The 20,267-nt window shown below is 55.3% G+C and overlaps 1 protein-coding gene across 9 annotated transcripts in view; it reads left to right on the forward strand.

The window, feature by feature from the left end:
* The window catches only part of DNAJB6 (DnaJ heat shock protein family (Hsp40) member B6), a 69,132-nt gene that overhangs the window by 42,369 nt on the left and 6,496 nt on the right, over positions 1 to 20,267 (forward strand). For 6 of the 9 annotated variants that reach the window (XM_045053081.1, XM_045053078.1, XM_023250816.2 and 3 more), the window contains 4 exons: positions 518 to 649; positions 2,782 to 2,923; positions 3,448 to 3,518; positions 19,272 to 19,487. In XM_045053081.1, coding sequence (XP_044909016.1) covers positions 518 to 649; positions 2,782 to 2,923; positions 3,448 to 3,518; positions 19,272 to 19,487 — 561 coding nt within the window. Of the gene's footprint in view, positions 1 to 517; positions 650 to 2,781; positions 2,924 to 3,447; positions 3,519 to 3,901; positions 4,279 to 19,271; positions 19,488 to 20,267 lie in introns of those variants that run through there. The other 3 variants (XM_023250818.2, XM_045053084.1, XM_045053083.1) reach the window with 3 other exon arrangements.

A 20,267-nucleotide genomic window follows, 5' to 3' on the forward strand; every position in this document is an offset into this window, starting at 1 on the left:
GCTGTTACGTTTTGCCTCACTTGATATAACAGTCTCTGTGTGTTATGTGAATGTGAGAATAATCGGTTTTTGTTTCTGTCTCTGGATTACGTTGGGGAAAGCAGCCCAGGCTGTGTGGAGTGCAGCTCCCCGCGTGCGGAACCGTGTTTCCCTTGCAGGTGGCGGCAGCGGGGACAGAGCCTCGTGGCTCTCGCTCGGAGGCTGTTAAAACCTCTCCCCGTCGGAGTTTGAAGCACGCATCAGTGGTCCCGAATTTTGTATTTGTACATACGGGGATTGCGTCAGCAGTCCAGTCAGTTATTTCCTAATGGATTGTAGCTTTAGTTGAATTAAACGAGTCCATAAAACTGCTGGTTTATTGGATGAACTTTGGTTGCTCTGCAGACGAGCTGTGTTAAAACTTCTTGTGGAGGTTTTTCTTCTGAGGCGATAATGTGTTCTAAGGCATTAAACCGTTTCCCCTCATTGCAGCTCTCTCTCCCATGGAAAAATAAAACGTGACTATGTTTGTTTTTAGAAGACCCATTTGAGGACTTTTTTGGGAGTCGAAGAGGCCCCCGTGGAAGCAGGAACCAAGGCCCAGGGTCGTTTTTCTCTGCCTTCAGTGGATTTCCGTCATTTGGAGGAGGGTTTTCTTCCTTGGATACAGGTATTAAGTTTTAGATGTAATTTCTGATATCTGAACAGACATTAATGCTGATAAACACTTTCAGTCAATGCAGTTGTGTTCTTTTTTTTGTTTAGTATTTAGGTTTGAGAGAGCAGGCGCGAGTGGGGGAGGGGCAGAGAGAGAGAGAGAGAGAGAGAGAGGGAGAGAGGGAGAGAGGGAGAGAGGGAGAGAGGGAGAGAGGGAGAGAGGGAGAGGGGACAGAGGAGCCAAGGCAGGCTGGCTCAAACTCAGCGACGTCATGACTTGAGCTGAAGATGGTCGCTCAACTGACTGAGCCTCCCAGGTGCCCCTGAAAACCTACTTCTGATCTTACCATTACAGATCAATGTCTATTTATTTATTTAACTTTTTTTCATGTTTGTTTATTTTGAGAGAGGAAAGAGCAGAGTGAGAGGGAGAAAGAATCCCAAGCAGGCTCTACACTGTCAGTGCAGAACCCGATGTGGGGCTCGAACCTAAGAACTGTGAGATCATGACCTGAGCCGAGATCAAGAGTCCGACACTTACCCCACTGAGCCACCCAGGTGCCTCTAAAGGTCAACATTTAATGAAACTCCTGGTTAAAACGAGTTACTTGATTTGAGTAAATAACTGAAAAAACCCACTAAGACAAACTGCCTGATCCTTTTTTTGTCTAACCTCCTTGGCAGCTGTAAAAACAATAGGGATGATTGTAGAAGAGTCCGGGTTGATGGGATCAGAAGGTGGAGGAGGGGAGGTGTTAACACAGCACCCCCCCTCCCCCCCCCCCCCCCCCCCCGCATCTGCAAGTGACCATGGCTCAGGGGGGTCCACTAGGGGCTGAGTTGTGGGATTGCTCTGCCACACACGGTGGCCGAGGGGCCATTTTAAGGCAGCGCATCAGGGGCGCCTGGCCGGCTCAGTCAGAGGAGTGTGAGATTCTTGATCTCCGTGGTTGTGAGTTCGAGCCCCGTGTTGGGTGTAGAGATTACTTAGAAAAATGAAATCTTAACAACAAATAAAGGCAGCCCATCAATCTGAGTAATGTGCGCATGGCATGATAACAATTACATGTTTACCTGAAAAATTAGGGTCTTTTATTTATTTATTTTGAAGGTCATGTAGTCCTCTTAACAGGGGTGCTTGTGTTTTTGATTCTCTGATTTTTCTTTCAAATGCTATGTGGTTAGAATTGGCAGTGCTTGTTATGAAGGCTCCCTGCAAAGCAGCTCAAAACGTTCCTCCCTTCAAGGCGTGTGCTGGTAACAGGGAGGTCGTTGGCTCTCTTGGACACGGAGGCAGAGGGCTTCTGTCGACAGCCTCTCTCCAGCAGACCCTGCCGGTACAGGCGTGCAGTATGCTGAAGGTTAATTTGCTCAAGTTTAAGGGAGAGTCAAACAAAGCTGGTGTAAAATATCATCGAATAGGCCTTCATTTAAGGAACTGTGTCTAATGAGTGGTGAGGGGCCCGTGTGGACGGAGACCTTTCCTCAGGAGCCTTGTGCAGAGCTGCGTTTAGGGAGTGTGGGTGTTCGGTCTAATGGGGACATTCACAAGTGGGACAGGTGGTAAGCCCCAGAGACCAGCAGACCAGTCTCAGTAGGAGACGTTGGTTCGCGTGAGTGTGACCTGTGGAAGGCGGGGGTTTTCAGCTGCGGTGTGACGACCATGATTGAGGACGCTGTCCTTGAAACGTGTGGGTCCGTGCTTTGTCACGTAACTACTTGCAGTGTTCTTTCTAAAATTACTTGAGCTTTTTGATAACTCAGTCTCCTCTCCCGTGGTCGCATCGCAAGAAGGTGAGGAGGTTGGGGGGGCACCCCCGCTGGGGAAGCCGCACCGTCCCTGCAGCACGACCGTGCATACCGCCGTCCCGGTCCCCCGCACACCGCGTGGTGCTCAGCTGGGGGCCTCTGACCGGGGGGAGGGGGGGGAGACGCCCGTGTGCCCGCAGAGCACCGTGGAAAGGAGAGGGAGAGGAAGTGTAGGACTCCAGAAGGGGAGCAGGGCTCTGCCCCACGCCCCGGGGTCTGGAAGAGCACCCGTGTGCCCCCTGGCTCTGCGGCCGCCCTGCTTAGGTGTGCTCACCTCGTCCGATGGGTTCCTCAGACTTGCATTAAACCCGTACTGAACATGCTGTTTTCCGGCAGGATTTACTTCCTTCGGGTCGGCAGGTCACGGGGGCCTCACTTCCTTCTCGTCCACGGCGTTTGGTGGCAGCGGGATGGGCAGCTTCAAATCTATATCCACTTCTACGAAAATGGTGAACGGCAGAAAAATCACTACAAAGAGGTATGGTGTTCGTCTCTCTTTCAAATAAGTAGGTGTAACGTTTCACGGGTGCCACATTTCCTGTTGACCACCTCCCCCAGTAGCTTGACATACAGGGTGTCTGTTAAATTTGGCACCATTGGGATCTTTTAATGTCCAAATTAGAGCTTTTGCTTTTAAATCTCTGCTGAATGATAGGTATCAGAAATAACGCTCACTTAGGGGCACACTTGACACGTGTGATGACGTCACAGTTCACGGGTAGTGAGTTTTGTTGGCGACATTTGCCATTTTGATGGCTAGTGTCTGTGCGTGTGTTCAGCGTTCGGCCACGTGTACCTGAGACAACTTTTACCTCAGCGTAAACGTGTCTTCTGTCTTCGGGAGGGACTGTCGTCAGTAGGTTGCCTTCCGCTGCTGTGTTTTTAACCCTCCGCGCGAGCGATTTCACGTATGTCAGCGGGCACGATGTGTTTTCAAAATACGCAGATACGTTCACATGCATTTACGTTAAAAACAGGTTCTGAGTGCGTTTTCTCTTTCAGAATTGTCGAGAATGGCGAGGAAAGAGTAGAAGTTGAAGAGAACGGCCAGTTAAAGTCCTTAACGATAAATGGTAAGGAGCAGCTGCTGCGCTTGGATAACAAGTAACACCCGACGCTCGCGCCGCGTAACAGAAAGTAACAGACACGTAACTGTAACAACCATAACGAACCATATCGGGCGCCGGTGAGGAGTAACAGAAACATTGTTTTTGAAGATTTCACACGAACTCGACTCTCAGTATAACTGTACCTAATCTAAAGTATTTATACACAGCTCATCGGAGCCCTATTTGTCATAGACTCTTGAGTTTATTGTTGGGACCACATAATAGGACCATTGGGTTTTTGTTTCGTTTTGTTTTTTGTTTTTGTTTTTGCCTTTTTTTTTTTTTTGTCTTTAAAATTGTTGTAAATCTCTGTATGCACTTTGCTTTCTTATTAAACGTGATCCAAGGTGGCCGTGACCCTTTCGTACACTAACACCAGCACGGACCTGCTTTTCCATCGTGTTTGAAACGTGAGCCAAGTAGAGTCAGCCTGCTGTGAAGTTAACATTGCCAGGATGAATCTTCCACAAAAAAAATAATTTCAGTCTTTTTCAGTATTTAGTAGTGAGAGATATTAATGCATTAATGGTAATACATTTCTCGTTTAATATAAATTGAGGATGTTTTTCTAGTGCATGAATGCTGGCAACTTAGTAAGTTTTGACAATTGTTTAAATATGTAATGTTAAGCTTAGGTTTAAAAAAGTAAAGCTGGTAACTGGGTCTTTGTCATTTGCTTAAAAAAAATAATAAATGCGAATGTGTTTGGTGCATTCTTTCCTGAGTGGGGCTACAGTCTTCTTGTGTCTGCGTATGATTTTGTGCCTGGGCTCGCGGGGCCGCTTCGTTACCGTTTCCTTCTGTTCGTGAAGGTGGGTGCTGATCTTCCGTCCCGTGTGTTCCTTTCCCTCAGCATATTTGGAGAGTGTACGAAGAGTCTCCTATTTACGTTCTAGAATGATTAGCAGCGTATTGACACTTCCCGTGTGGTAACAGTTTTACAGAGAAGAAAGAAACAGCTATGCAGCTCTTCATTCCTAGTAGGTTCTAGTTTTCTAGGGTACGTTTGACGCGAGCTCACTTAAAGATGTGATATGTACGGCAGAGTCTTGCAGTGACCGAGATGTGGGCAAAAATAAAGGCCTTTTTTTGTTTCTCAAGGTGTAAAATCTGTTGTCACAGTCACCGTTAAGAACTAGAATTCCAGCCACAGGAATGTCAAACTAGACTCGGGTTGCATTTGAATGACCCCACTCGGCTTTGTTTTGGATGAGCGGCCGGGTCCTGCCTGAAGGAGAGGAGGACCAAAGGTGCTTACTCCCTGACGGACACATTGGCCTCTGTGCAGGCCCAGTTGGAAGGCGTCGGGAACTTTACAAAATCAAGTGTGTCTTTGTTGAAAACAAGGGATATTTTAGAAAATCTCATAGAGACCGTTTAAAAAAGCAAAGCACTGCAAAACTCATTGCGAGTATGAGAAGACCGTTGAACCCAGGGAAAACCGTGAAAGATGCCGACGTGTGTTGTCCTGAGGCCTCCGTGCCTCTGGAGAAGAGCGGCGTGGAGGGAGGTCACCGGAAAGGGCTTTGCCGGATGCGGTTTCACGAGCTGAAATTCTGACGCTGGAAAGCCTGCTCGCGTTGATGCTGTTGGGATAGACGGTTTCTCTGTTCCTGGGGAACCGTGGTGAATACCTGGAACCAAACAGACGTGGAATTCTACGGTCGTCAGTGACGGTGGGCGGGTGAACCTCTTGATAGAGCAGGTCGGCGGTCCCTCGAGGACACCGGGTGCTGACGGCGGGTCCCGGGTCAACCAGTACGAGGTGGCGCTTCGGGGAGGCGCTGCACTAGAGCTGTGGTCGTAACGTTCTTGAAGCCGGTCGAGCGGTGGGTGCTGCTGAGCGCACTTCCCGCCGTAAACCGTTTCTTCTCCTCGAATGGCACACGCGGAAGGTGTCTGACTCCCAGAGTCTTTCTGCTGAGGTTTCTTGGTGGAGGGCATCCCGGTCAAGTGGTCAAGTGTCCACTCTCAAGTTGGCAGTTGAGAACATCACCTTTATTCTGCACTTGTGCTGTTGGTGAGAGTGTTTGTTTGACGAGTCAGTTAACCGGAGGAGCTTCCTTGTTGCTGAGCGGTTTGTATGTATGTACGTGTGTATTTAAAAAAAAATTTTTTTATTATGAGTCCGAGAGCGTGAGTGGTGGGGGAGGGGCGGAGAGAGAGGGAGACCCAGAATCCGAAGCAGCTCCAGGCTACTCGCTGTTTGAACACTTGCTATTGTGACCCGATGACCTTTTAAAAAATTACACAGATACGAGTTTCTGGGACCATCTAAGGTGTTTCTGAGGGGGTTGGTACTCGTGCATCAGGTAGTTTAACGATGCAAGTCCTCCGAGAAGCATTGGCTTAACTTCTTCTTCCTCTGTCGCCATCTCCTGTGTTCTTAACGTCGGCGCAATGTTTCCACTTTGGTTTTGGGTACTTTTCCCAATCTGGTCACTTGGGCCACTTTCCGATCTTCTTCAGCTGTGAAAATGCTGCTGCTTGCACTTCTGTGAGCTGTGTTAAGTAGGCGTAGACCTTGGTTCAGGCCAGATGCTTTTCTCTTGTCTAAATTAGCTGTTTGATCTTGACGTCTCAGAAGGTCAAGGTAGGGAAAGTGGTAACGGCTCTTACTCCTGTCAGTGAGAAATGGGAAATCCCAGTGACCACTGATTTCCAGAGACCAGAACTAGCTGGGACTTGGGCAGTGTTGCTGGTTAGGGAGATGCAGGGGGAGGTGCCACGGGCCTGTCACCGGCGGTTCACTCCAGGGCAGGAGACGCTTTCTTCTTGGTTTGTGGCCGTTGCCCTCCGACCACCTGGCTGCGTGAGCCGTTTATTGGGGAGCCAATCGTTGGTCCTTTCCCTGCTGTCTGAGCATTCAGGAAACAGGGGATCTATTCTGGAGTCCACGTGCCCCAAGAACGGGGGCCCACTTGGTGGGGGCACTGCTCCCCGAGCTGGTGCTCGAGGAGTGAGCCCCGCGACTGCCAGCCCACCCTGTTCATTTCTGCTTGTTCCCCTGGGAGGTCACTGTGCCCTGCTCCTCCGTGCCAAGTCCTGACCAGGCCTGGTATGGGAGGGCTTAAGGGTGCATCTTGGTTTAGGACATTTCTTTCCTGTTTGGATCACTGAGCAGTAAATGGTCAGTTTCGTGGTCTAATAAACCAGTTTATCTCACGTGGGACTGATGTGCCCCAGGAAGGAGCGTCTCGCTGTCCTGTCCCTCTCGCCAGCCCTCCCTCCCCTCGTGCTGGCAGCTCGGGAGACTGCGTCCTCGTACTGAAAGTCCTTCCTTGCATGGCCCCCGACGCTCACAGAAAACAGGCCCTTAGTAAGCGGGCCTGCCCCAGGGCCTGGGGCTGCGGACGATGTTGCGGAAGCACGGCAGCGGCTTCTTTCTCCTGCCTTGGGGAGACCCCTGTACTTGCCGACCACCTGCCGTGGGCCTCTGGCCCACGCCTCGCCCTTCCCCTCCCCTCCAGGACTGCTCGCCCTAGCTGGTACCTAGCAGCGGGGCGGGGGCTCACGCTCCAGTCTCTTCCGGAGGCAGCCGGTCCTGCCTGTGGGAGTGGGAGCCTGAGCACAAGTGCAGCTCATGCCACCGTCCCTCCATCCCCAGACGGGCACGCCGTCAACAGCGGTGTCGTGGGGCCCGGAGTCCGGGCGAGGCTTGTTTCTCAGGCATTTTCTCCAGTTTTGTCACTTCCACAGCAGAGTTCACGGTTGAGTATCAGTACACGTACATCTCTTAACGTGCGCACCATGTCACGTAGCTGTGTTTCTTTCCCAAGCAGTTCTTCCGATGCTGTCCAGCCTACCGTCTGGACACGAATTTGCCTTGCAGAGGGTATTAAGCGCCAGTATTTCCCAGTGTTGATGGATGGGTCCGTCAGAAATACCGCGAATACACAATGTCCTGTCACATGCACTCTGCTTCCACTAATAAAGCGGTAGGAAAGTCGGACTCCCGGACCACAGATGTTCAGTTGTCTTCTCCTTCTCCGGCCGCCCCCTTGCCGAGCTGACCCTGGTCGGCCTCGAGGTGGCGGGGGGGCTGCCTGGCCACTCCGCCCACCCCTGAAGTTGGGAACGTTGTTGCTGATCAAGCCTGGGCCTGAGCGGACAACCTCTTACGTGAGACGGGGGGCTCGCCAAGGCTCTGCTGTGAGGCCAAGGCTCTGATGACATCCGGTCTGGAGCCGGAGCAGAATGAGCCGTGGCCTCCGTGTGCCCAGAGTCTCCCCGACCGTCCCTCGCCCGGTCTGTGCAGAGTCCGGTGAGCTGTGGTGAAGTGTTCAAGGGCCGTTCAGAAGGCCCGAGGAAAGTTGTGGACTGTGCCTGTCGGGCGGAGACCGGGCTCCCAGCGGGTTCCGGTGTGGCTGGTGTGTGGACCCGGCCGCCCCGCGTGACGTGGGCCCGCCTCCGGCACCTATGGCAGCCTCGGCCTCCTTGTCCTGTGCAGCCTGGCGGGGAGGCGGGGGGCGTTGCTGTATTTTCTTCCCACACGGTGTGGAGTTCTTGCAAACCGCAGTCTGTTCTTGTGGGAGGAGGTCTGTTAAATTTGGTTCCTGGAAGTCGAATGGTTGGAAGTGTACGTACGAAAGTTGACGGTCATCCCTTCCCACAGAGAACGCTTTCCCATCAACAACGGATTCCTCGCATAACTGTGAAAATCCTGGCTGGGTGGTTTTTTTTTTTTTTTTTTTTTTAAAGCAGGCCCCATGCCCAGCACGGGGCCCATCGTGGGTTCTGAGACGAAGACCTGAGCCGAGGTCGACAGTGGACCCTTGATCTGCGCCACCCAGGCACCCCCGGTGTTTAAGTTTTACATTTCCCTGGTCAGTTAGGTGGGCCATCTTTGTGTCACCTTGGCACACATCCCCGGAGTGCTGGGACTCTCTGGGTTCCTGTCGTGTTGTGGTTTCCTGGGCCTTTGCCTGCTCTGCCGAAGGTGGTCTTTGCAGTTGTCTGTCCGTTACGCTTGCCGTGGGCGGTCTTGATTTCTTCTCCAGAAAGGTGTCTCTCTTTTGGCCTTTGGTTCAATCCCTCCCATCTTGCACAGTGGAATATTTTCTCATTTTCTTCACTTTCACGTGTATATTTCTCTTTAATTCACATGGTGCGTTTGTGAAGTGGTCTGACTTTCTCCCAGATCCCCCCCCCGCCGGTCCCTGTCTTGTATGCTGCTGTCACTGTGTTGCTGGACTTCTTTCTTTCTTGTTCTCTCGTCTCAGGCCGGGATCACACTGTGTCACTGGGAGTGGCTGCCTCAAAGGGCTGCTCGCTTTCAAGCCCATCTTGGGTGTCCTGACACTTGGAAACGAAGGGCACGGCGACTCCAGGTACCCGCCTCTGTCTGATGCCCTTTCCTGACGGGCTGTTGTGTATAAGCAAGTGAGAAAGTGAGTTTTTATGTTGCCTTTAATCCGGTCACCTCACTGCGCTCTTGGCTTACAAAGGTATCTACTTGTATAGCTACAAAGCCCGGCTAGATTTCTCCTCTCTGCTTCCCGCCCCCATTTCTTCTGAACCTCATCGTTAACATCGGCCGTGGGCGCTTCCCTCCTTGTCCCCAGTAGGCCTGGTTTAAGTCCCTCTGACGGAAGTCCCCAGGGCTCCCGAGGGCAGAGGGGGCCCCGGCCCGGCTCCCGTCTCACCCGGAAGCCGTGCGTGCGCTCTGTCCGCGAGAGGAGGGGGGACTTGCCTGGAGAGCCTTCTGGCCTGGGCACGTTTCCAGTCACTGAATCTTTGAACTTTTCTGCTGTTCGTGCTGGCGTGCATTTTCTCCTTGTGAGTTAACTTCTGTTTTCAGGGACCGAGTCCATGCTGTCGAGGCTCTTAGGTTTCGGTCAGCGTGTGGGCAGCGTGCTTTCTCCCTCCTCGGGTCTGTTCTCTGCACCTGTGGCTTTTGGGTGCCGGCCTGTTCGTGTTAGTCCTTCTGGAAGCCAAAGCTTCTAGTATTTTCCTATTAAATACCTAGTTTTAATCTTTTTTCTTCACCGCGGTTCAGTTTTTGTTTTTTTTTAATTTTAGAGAGCGAGCCTGGGGGAGGGACAGAGGGAGAGAGGAGAGTCCTGAGCAAGCTCCACGCTTAGCACAGAGCCTGACATGGGGCTCGATCCCACGACCCTGGGATCATGACTTGAGCTGAAATCAAGACTCAGACACTCGGCCAATGGACTGACCCACCCATGTGCCCCCAGAATATTTATTTACAGCCTTTTTGTTCACAAATGGGAGTTTTTGAAATTACTGCTGAGTTCAACCTATATACCATTCTTCATTTTTTGCTCATTTCTAAGTCTGCTGTGTTTTTTATTTCCAGTCGAAACATGGCCTATAAAATATGAGACATCTGTTTGGGATGAGTTGTGTTCAGAAACAAGTTTTTACCTAGTTGATTCTGTCAACTTTTTGCTGCTGGGTTGTTTCCGCCTCTTAGTTTAGATATTTGTCCATATATATTTACCTTCTAAATATGTTTAAAATATTTATCTAGAACTTCTGAGTGAGGTATGGAGTCTGATTTTTATTTTGCCATTTTTTTTATTTAGCCATATGAATGGCTTTTCTGTCCTTTTCCCCAGTGAAATGTGATTTCTTTTTTTAACAGTTTATTTACTTTGAGAAAGAGGTGGTGTGAGCAGGGGAGGGGCCGAGGGAGAGAATCCCAAGCAGGCTCCACACTGTCAGCACAGAACCCGACTCAGGGCTCAAACTCAATGAACCGTGAGATCATGACCTGAGCCAAGATCAAGTCTTGGATGCTTAACTGACTGAGCCACCCAGGCGGCCTGAAATGGGGTTTCTTTAATTCTTAGTAATTTACCTTTGGAGGTTTTTTTGTTTGTTTGTTTGTTTGTTTGTTTTTGGAGATAGCTCATTAGGATTCTCCTATAGTGAATAAATTTGTTAAGGCCTGATTTTTTTTTCACATTTTTTTTGATCATGTCTATTTTTAATTTTATTTTTTATTTTTTAAAATTTATATCCAAGTTAGTTAGCGTATAGTGCAACAATGATTTCAGGAGTAGGTTCTTTAGTGCCCCTTACCCACTTAGCCCATCCCCCCTCCCACAACCCCTCCAGTAACCCTCAGGTTGTTCTCCATATTTAAGTCTCTTGTGTTTTGTCCTCCTCCCTGTTTTTATATTTGTTTCCCTTCCCTTATGTTCATCTGTTCTGTGGCTTAAAGTCCTCATTGAATGAGTGAAGTCATATGATGTTTGTCTTTCTCTGACTGATCTTACTTAGCATAACACCCTCTAGTTCCATCCACGTAGTTGCAAATGGCAAGATTTCATTCTTTTTGATTGCCGAGTAATACTCTATTGTATATATATACCACATCTTCTTTACCCATTCATCCGTCGATGGACATTCGAGCTCTTTCCATACCTTGGCTACTGTCGATAGCGCTGGTATAAACATTGGGGTGCACGTGCCCCTTCGGAACAGCACACCTGTATCCCTTGGATAAATACCTACTAGTGCAGTTGCTGGGTCGTAGGGAAGTTCTGTTTTTAGTTTTTTGAGGAACCTCCCTCCTGTTTTCCAGAGTGGCTGCAGCAGCTTACATTCCCATAATTATGTTTATTTTTGAGAGAGAGACACACACACAGCACGGACAGGGGAGGGGCAGAGAGGGAGGGAGACACAGTCTGAAGCAGGCTCCAGGCTCCGAGCTGTCAGCACAGAGTCTGACTTGGGGCTCGAACTCATGAACCGTGAAATCATGACCTGAGCCGAAGCCAGACGCGTAACTGACTGAGCCCCACAGGCGCCCCGAGGACTGACTTTTAAAGATACCAGGCCCTTGACTCAGCAGCACACTGTCTGCCGTTCACCTGGACGGTGTGGAGGTACTGTCACCCAGCAGGTGTGGGTCAGCCATGTGCCTTCCCTCTGCTCACGCCAGGGCCGGGGATGGAATCTGAGCACTCGAGCTTTGTAAGTGGCACCGTCTGGGGCACCTTTTACCTGAGAGAAGGGCATGGTGGGAGGTATACGGCAGCCCTAGGCGCAAAGGCTCCAACCTAGTTCGTGGTTTTGTGTCACCGACTTTTAGAATTACTGTGCCCTCCACTTTTGCTCTACACTTATTTTTCATTCTCGAGAGAGCCAGCCTGTGAGTGGGGGGAGGGGCAGCGGGGGAGAGAGCGAGCATCCCCAGCCGGCTCCGGCACAGAGCCTGACGCGGGGCTCGATCCCACGACCCCGGGATCATGACCTGAGCCGAAGTCAATCAAGGCTCTGGTGCTCGACTGACTGAGCCACCAGGCGCCCTGCTGGTTTTGCTTTAAATTTTCCTCTTGAAGAGAATTTCATAGGAGCGTTACTAGTGCGTGGTTCTGACCGCTGGGCTCGGCGGACTGGGGTGCTGCGCGTCGGGCCCCCAGGACCCACGGGGACGGTCGGAGCAGGGGGCTGGCCGCTCTGGCATCTGGGGCGCTGCCTGCCTTTTCCGTGCGGGGGGGGCTCGGCTGCCCAGGGGCTTGCTCTCGGGGTGTTCTTGTGATGAAAACAAGTCTTGGAGTTCCTTGGCACATACCCTCATCTAATAGGTTTTGGAGAGACTTAACAGATGTATTTCACAGAAGACTGAGTAACTTTGAGCAGAAAGGACAACTTTTTATGTGGATTGAAGTGTGTGTCTTCAGAAAAATCAATTTTATGAACATACATACAGAAATAGGATGCTTATTCCGTTCTATGACGTGTCTGTTCAAGATTTGTTTTAGTGTTTATGTCAAAGGTTCTTCATCTCGACAACCAAGTCATGCTTCAGACGTAAGTTTCCAAAGACCGGACCCCCACGCAGGGCAGGCAGTCCTGCTCCAGAAAGAAGGGTCCTTTGGATTTTAGGGCGCACAGGACTCCATTCATGGCTCCTTTGACACGCATCACAGGTCAGGTGTTTGGGAAGCAGGGCGCTGGAATTTTCCTCTCCCCACACCCTCTCACCCCACACAGATCTCTTCCTCCTGAGGCCCTGTGGCTGCTAGAGTTAGGGTTGTGCGGCCCCGAGACCTCCCTCAGGGTGGCTGTAGGAACCCCCGGGGCTGTGAGGCCGTGCGCGGGTGGGCTTCTGCTTCCCCCCAGCATTTTCTTCCCGCGCACCCCTCTCCGTCCTCTGCGGCGTTTGGTTCGTATGCTGGCTGTCGGCAGTCTCCAGCAGGGCGTTCGAACGTGACCCCCAGTCACGTCACGGGGCCGGCTCCCGGAAGGGAGGCCGAGCGACCGCAGGCAGGTGAATCCGGATAGGCGATCCGCAGATGAGATCATGAAGCCGCCACGTCCCTTGCTTGCCAGCTTCATTGTCCTCAAACCGAGCAGAGGAGACGATGATACGATAAAAGCAGCTGATAGACCCGAGTTGCAGGCACCGCCAGCTTCACTCCCACGACAGCCCCGTGGCCTGGATCTGTGGCCTTGCCCGCTTTGCACACGAGGCTTGGGACACTGAGACGGTCAGTGGGGTCCGGCCCCTCCGCCCCGGCCCGCACGTGCTGTTCGTCCGGGGGTACCGTGCGACGGAAACTTCCCCTGCGAGGCCTGGCCGGTGCGCAGAGAATCTGGAGCAGTAACCGAACCCCGTGTTTATCAGGCGGCTGCTAAGGTGCCGCTGGTAACTGACACCCGGCTGGCCTGGGCCACTGAGGACCTCCGGCGACGCGCGGTCCGCGGTCCCGGCCGAGGGAGGTGTGGTCGGGGACGGCAGCCACCGTGGAGGCCTGCGTGCGGGGCCTCCGGACGGTCAAGAGGCCGTGGCCTCGGTTTTTAACAAAATAATACTTGTTTTAAGCTGCGGTCCTGGTGGGGAAGGCGGCAGCACTGGGGCTCCCGGGATCTTTGGTCCTTTGTCAGTGGCTCTTTGGTGGCCCTTAGCGTGGGTTCACGCGTGCTCTGTCTTCCGTGGGGAGGGGCTGGGCAGGAGTTCCTTCCGTGTTCTCCCTCCTGTGTTCCACGGCCCTCCCTGCTGGAGCCCGGGCGCCACGGTGACTCGGTTTCCCCTCACGTGACATGACAGGCACTGTGTTGCTTAGACTCTGGCCAGCTGTTTCGGGAACTAGTCCTTCAGTCCCTCAGCAAGTAGCCTCATCTGTCCGCCTTCTCTGTCTTGCGCACGTCACTGTGCCCACCACCTGCCGGCTGGAACTCCGGTGTCCCCTTGTCGAAAAGTGCTCAGGGGCTCCGTTGGCTTAGGAGACGTTTTAGGATTTGTCTCGTGCCCGGGCTTCCAGTTCCTGTCCCACGCTTCTCCGCGCCCGCTCCGTTCTACGTCCGAGTCCCGTCACGGCGTGCGCCGCCTCCTGTGGTTTTCCCGTGTCCCTCTGTGTCCCCGTTGCAGGGACTGCGCCCTTGGCTCTCCTCGGCTCTGCTCACTTTTGTCATCCGGACACTGGCCGTCTGTGCTGTATATAGGCGGAGCACGAGGTGGGTGGCCCGGACCTCATCGTGGGGCCGAGTGTTTACGCGTGTCCTGTCCCGAGCTTTGTAAGAACGGGGGCCTCGTCCCACGCTGGTCTCCGGGGCCTGGCACGCTCCGGGCCCTGATGCCTGAGAGAGTCTTCTGATGGGCCGGTGGCGCATTTCTGGATGTGTGCGTCATCTCACGTTGCATGTGTGGTATTCATGATTTGAGTGAGTATGGGATTAACGCTCTCCCATCCCCCCAAAAAGCAGCTGCAGCCAAGGCCTCTCGGATTGTACATATTTGGGAAAAGTGGTTCTGTTTTTATCTATGGAAGTTTGTTTTCATTTGCATCTTATCAACCCAGAGCACACTCACTGTATCTGGACTCCATTTGGGGAGAGTGCCGGGCGTTAGCCGGGCCGGCTGTGTGCTCGGGGCAGCTGCCCAGCGTGCCTTCCATAGCTTCCTGCTGAGTTCATGTGCTTTGGCCCCGGAGACCAGCAGACCGTGTTTTTGTTTTTAAATTTGTTAACTTGGTGCTACGGGGGCAGGATGTGTTCTGGTATATTTAGTTGTCCAAAAGAAAAGGGTGCTTGGAGTGTTGTCACTAACACTCCCAGTTTAGCCGATTCATGTGCGAGAAGACAGGCTTGCAGAAATTATACCAAAACAGTAAATTTGGTATGGGTCGTAGAACCGGATGGGACTTGTTTTTTCCAGCTAATTTGTAGCGCCTTCGTAAGGTACAGAGTCAAGTCAGATTGTTTAAAGGATTCACGGTAAATTCCACAGAAGAGGACGACCTAGTCAGTGGTAGTACAGAACAGAACAGGAAGAAGTGAAAAATGTGGCTGGCTGTTAGAAGTGACATGGGGTGTGGGGGAGGAGACGGGAGGCCCAGTGCTCACTGTTTGGTTTGCATTCCTAGTTGTAAGCTAGGCCGGACAACCGTGTGGCTTTGTGAGAGGTTTGTCGGTGCTGGGTCCCTTCTTCCAGGGCGATCGTGCCCAGCGGTGTCCCTGAGTTTGGAGTAGGGAATTGGGGGCCGTGGGAGACCCCTGCCCACCCCCCACCCTGGCCCAGCACTTGGGCCTCGCTGGGCTGTGGTTGGACGCGATGTCAGAACAGAGGCTTTGGGAGTGGCGGGGAGGCAGGGACGCTGGCCCAGGCTCCGGCTTCGGTGGGAGGGGTTGTGTTCAGTTTGAGGGAGGCAAACGAGGCCGCTTTAAAACTGAGGGGAGGTGAGGCGGGTTCCGATCCTGTGGGACTAGCCCTCCCTCAGAAGCTCCCTGTCATGTCCCCACGCGGTGGGGGCAGGTGACATCCCGATGACGGGTTGAGTTCCTTGCACAGCACGTTAAGTGTGTGGTCGGGACCTGCCACTCTGTCACGGCGGCTCGTCCCGACACCGGGCGCGGGCATCCCTCGTTCCAGATGCTCTCGGACTCCCTCTCCACGTCCCCGTGTCTCTGAAGCAGCGGGCCGGGGGGGCGGGGGGGGGGACAGGTCGCGGCCGGCGTGGAGTCTGCCGCACAGCTCCCAGCCCGGGAGGAGGAGCGGGCTTCCCGCCCCGGCGTGAGGGTGGCGGTGCCCTGGGTCTCGGGTCGATTGTGCCCTTCGTTCTGATCAAAACCAGCCCTCGAATCCCCTTTCACCAACAGGTGGGGGACGGTGGCCTCTTGTCAGTGCCGCCAGCCCACTGTGCACATGGCGGGTTCAGTGAGTCCTGCAGAAAGGATCCAGTGAGACCTTTGGGGTGAGACCGTGATTTAATCTCTGCTTCTCATTCCCTTTCTTTATCTGCTTTCCCCAAATCATCTTTCCTGGTGCCTGAGACACCGTAAAGTTTGTGGGAACTTTGTGGGGTCAGTGACTTGATTGTCCCTGCTGCAGACCCGAGGACCTTGGGAGCTCATGGTGGCGTGACAAGCCCAGTCACCGTGTCCCCTTTAAGGGTCGACCGTGTGCACCAGAAGGACAGGTGCCAGCTGCGTGTCCTACCACTGTTTCTGCAAGGGTCCCTGTGGACCTGACAGCCTGACTCTCCACCCTGGCCACCCGCCCTTATGGCGCTGCTGTAAGTCCCGATGCCCGGACCGTGCCGCGGGGGCCCTAGGGAAGAAGCTTCATGAAGGCGAGGCCTGAGCAGGAGTGGCGCTAGGATTTGCCCGGGAGGATGGGCTCGGGAAGGCAGGGAACACAGGCGCCCGGGCCCCTGTCCGGAGCTGGTGGGCAGGCCAGGGTGCTTGGGCAGGGGCCCCCTCCGAGGGACGTCCTGCAGGGAGCGCGCCTGATTGCCCCGGGTTCCCGGCAGCGCTGGATGTGGTGCCCTCCCGCGTCCGTGATTTGCTTGCCTTCTGAGCCCTGAGCGTGTCAGGATCCGAGAGGCCTGGGAGACGCGGGCCAGTCTGCAGGGGACAGACGCCTTCACGATCTCTATTTCCCGTATCTCTGTACGTGGGCGCTCGGAACGTCCTCGAGCTGAGCACCTTAGGGACTTCTGTCTTCCAGCCACACAGCAAACGCAGGGCACAAGGCGTCCCTGGAAGCCAGTGTGCGTGCACGTCCTGGGCCTGGGGAAGTAAAGACAACGGGGAACAGCACAGCGTCGTAGGCCCGGCGCTTCTTCCCCCGGCCTGTGCGGCCCTCGACCGGCCAGCAGGACCGCACCCTGCCCGTGGTGGCCTTCCAGCTCCCAAGGACCCGTCTCCCAAGGGCCGGCGTGCACTTTGTCTGCAGTGTAAGTGCCGGAAATGAGGCCAGCCGTCCGCGCCCGGATGGGTTCCCTGCACTTCCCGGGGGGGAGGTTGCGTCCGAAGGCACAGAGCTGTGGACGCCAAACGGTTGTGGAGATCGTGGGGGAAACGCCACCTCTTGTCGCCGGTGTGGAAGACTCGGTTCCCGGGGTTCCCGGGGTGCGGTTAGCAGGGTGGGAGCGCTGCAGCTCCCCCCACCACGAGCCTGGCCCCTGCCCTGCCAGGCCCAGATGGAGGGATGCCGATGTTTTGCATAAGAGCTGACGTTGACGTGTTCTCAGATGTTATGCTGTTGGTCGCAAGGTGTGATATTTATGGATCGTAGGGAGCGTGGGAGGTGGGACTGTGTGGGGCAGGGAAGGGATAACTGGTCCCCCACAGCGGTGTCTCCCTGCTGCCGCAGGGGCTCCAGCAGCTTCTTCCTTCCAGGTGGACAGAGCTGAGCACGTGCTTGGGCGACATTCTGTGCGCACGGAGCTGTTCCTGGGGTCGGGTGTCACCCCATTTGCCAGTATTCAGGTGTTGGGGTCCCAGGCCCCTCCCCGAGTGCTCCGCGAGGCCTACGCACCTGAAGGAACCGAGGCCCTGGCTCCCCTTTCTCCGCTTCCCACTTCAAATGCGGGTTTTGCAGTAGAGTCTCCACGTAACAGTGGTTCCTTCAAACAGCCGCATGGCTCCTCCTCTGCGTGTTGGAGTTTTTACTTCCTGTTTGTTTGCCGAAGAGCATAATGTCAGCTCAGACTCTCAGACCCCGCAGAGGTGGGCTCCCCACAAGGGTTCCCCTGGCCTTGCCCTTGGCCCTATTCACCGACGCCCAGCTGGCTACCTTCCTGCTCAGGCACGGGGTGGCCCTCGGGTGAGGCGCCCATCCGGGGGGATGTGGCCGCCCGGCCCAGGGCATCTGTGCGCTGTCAGCCTAGTCATCAGATTGGACTCAGGAACCTGCAGTGGGTCAGAGGGCCTCACCGGAAACGTGTCTCCCGGCCGTGTACCCGGGACCGGCGGGCATCCCCTTCCAGCCTGGAGGTCTGCTTGGTTACCCGGCTCCACGAGCAGCGTTTCTGTTGGGGCCTGCAGGTGGGACCCTGGGGCTGCAGACTCCGAGCTGTAGGCCGGAACGGAGCCAGGCTGGGCTGCAGTGCCGGGGCGTCCGGCCGCCGGAAAACGTTGAGCACGCGTGGTGGGCACCCACAGCGTCCAGAGCCGTGGGGGATTCGGAGGCTCCGTGAGGAACCAGGGACTGGCTTTGGCCAACCTCTAAAGCTCAAGCCCCACAATGCAGGCCGCCCGAAGCCTTGGGATTTCTCAGCAGTGATTCCTGTGCTCGGTGGGGGCGGGGAGACCGTCGGATGTGGCCCCTTTCACCAGCGTGGCCCTGCTTCCAGTGGCCAGCGCTCCTGCGTGAGGGCAAACTTCACGCCAGGATTTGGGGGCCAGTGTCCGCGGCTCAGGAGTTAGGTCCACGAGATGAGCTTTAGCGGGCTGCAGAGCCATTTAGGCAGGTTGCCTGGGACAGGTGCGTGTCTGTTCCCAGCGCTGAGCCAGGCATCGGGTCCGGAGGAGCCCGTGTGAACGGCTGTGATCGGCACAACTCCGTCTGCGACCGTCCTCTTGCCGCACGCTGCGTTTCGGGTGTCGCCCCAGCTGGTGCTCCTCCGCTGGGGGCTGTGGGCACGGAAGGGAAGGGGAAAGCTGGCGGGCTTGAGTGCGCGTGCGGGGCTCCCGCTCGCACGGGGCTTCTTGTGGCTCGGGGTTGTACGTACCGGACAGAGGGTGTTCGGTGAGAGTTGCTCGCTGGGTGGTGGACGCCCCCACCTCCCTGGAAGGGAGGGTTGGTAAGAGGCTCCGGGAATGCCCCCACATGGTCCACCCTCCCCATCAGGCGGACAGTTTCACAGCTTCGTTCCCCATGTCAAGCGTATCTCTGGCATGCGTGCCCGGTGGTCCAAAGCCTTCGGTGAATGAAGCCCGAGATCATCCCTTGAACCTGACCGCTTGTCCTGACGGTATCCCTGGTGTTCACCTGTTGTGCAGAATTACTTCCTGTTGTTTAAAAGACCGGTAGAAACACACCTTTGAGAGCAGTGAGGGCTGTTCCATCTTGGCCGAGTCTCTGGGGCGACAGATGGCCAGCGCACGGGGCCTCGGCTCTGAGCTGGCAGGAAACGTGTTGCCGCGGCCTCCTCAGTGTCGTGTGTGCACAGGCTCCACAAGTAAGGCCGCCCAGGAAGGAGGTGCCCGGGAAGGAGGTGCCCGGGAAGGAGGCGGGAGGCTGCCACCGCCGGGTTGGTTCTGATGGAATGAATTCTCCTGGGGGGCCCGGCCCCTGGGCAGGGATTGCTGTGGGACACATTCCCTCCTGGGAAGGTCGGGCGTGCATCCGGGAGTCGCTGGTGTGCGTGAAGGGGCGGGCGCGGAGCCTGAGGTCAGGCCCCCACCGTGCAGAGGCTGTGGTAAGACCCTTTCTCCCCCCACTGCCCCGGAAGCCGGATGCCCTGGGACAGGAGGAGGGGAGCGGTCCGTGTGAGCTCACGCCTGCCCGTCCTGTGCTTTCAGGTGTGGCGGACGAGGCCGCCCTCCAGGAAGAGCGCCTTCGCAGAGGCCAGAGCGCGCTGCCCTCCCAGCCGGCCAGCACCAGCGGCCCCTCGCCGAGGTCACACGGGCCGGCCGCTCTGCCCAAACACCAGTCTCCGCCCGTCTGCGAAGAGGAGGACGAGTCGGGCAGACAGCGGGCCGCCGGCAGCCCCTGGAACCCCTTCATGCTCTCTGCAGGTGTGCAAAGGGGCACCGGTGTGGCGCGTCCCCACGGGGACGCCCCACTTCCCTCCCAGGACCAGAGAGGACAGAGATCGTTGCTGTGCTGTTGTGTCCTGACCTGAGCGGGCGGGGGCCGGGCGGGGGCGGGCGCCCGGTGGCGGCAGGGGGGAGGCACCCGGCTCTCGACTCCCCTCCCGGGAGCTCCCCCCCGATTAAAATGGGACGCCGGTGTTCCACGACGGTATGACGCATGTTGTCTTGGGCAGAGGAGGACACATTTTGCTTTTACCTTAAATGCTCCTTTCTGTGAGCTTCCACTATGTGCTTGAGCCTTCGTAACTTAGGGGCACACGCCGGGCCCCTCGCCACACCTGCGGGCACCCTGCGGCTTCGGGGAGGACACGTTTTGCGTTTGCTGCCTGCCCCTTGTGCCTTCGTCTGTTTCTGGTTGAGAGCAGAGCACCCCGTGTGAGGGTCCTGACGCAGCCGTCCCCCCCGGGCAGAGTGACCCCGTTTCTCCGGAGCCCTGGCTCTGCCCCCCTCCAGCTTCTTGACTTGCCGTGGGTCCTTGGGGCGAAGTCCCCGTGGAATTCTGGATTGCTTCTGCGGGTCCTGCTGTGCGTGTAGCTTTGATCCTGTGTTCCCAAGTCCAGCGTCCTTTTGGTTCGAAGCGTCTGTGGCCATCTTGGTTGTCACCACTGGAGGCGGCCGCGGTGACCGTAACAGACTGTGGTGGAGAAGACCTCCGTCCTTCCCCGGTGTCGCAGTGACACGAAGGCATGCGGCCAGGCTAAT

The sequence above is a fragment of the Felis catus genome, chromosome A2 (genome assembly GCF_018350175.1).
Source record: "Felis catus isolate Fca126 chromosome A2, F.catus_Fca126_mat1.0, whole genome shotgun sequence".
NCBI classification, from domain to species: domain Eukaryota; kingdom Metazoa; phylum Chordata; class Mammalia; order Carnivora; family Felidae; genus Felis; species Felis catus.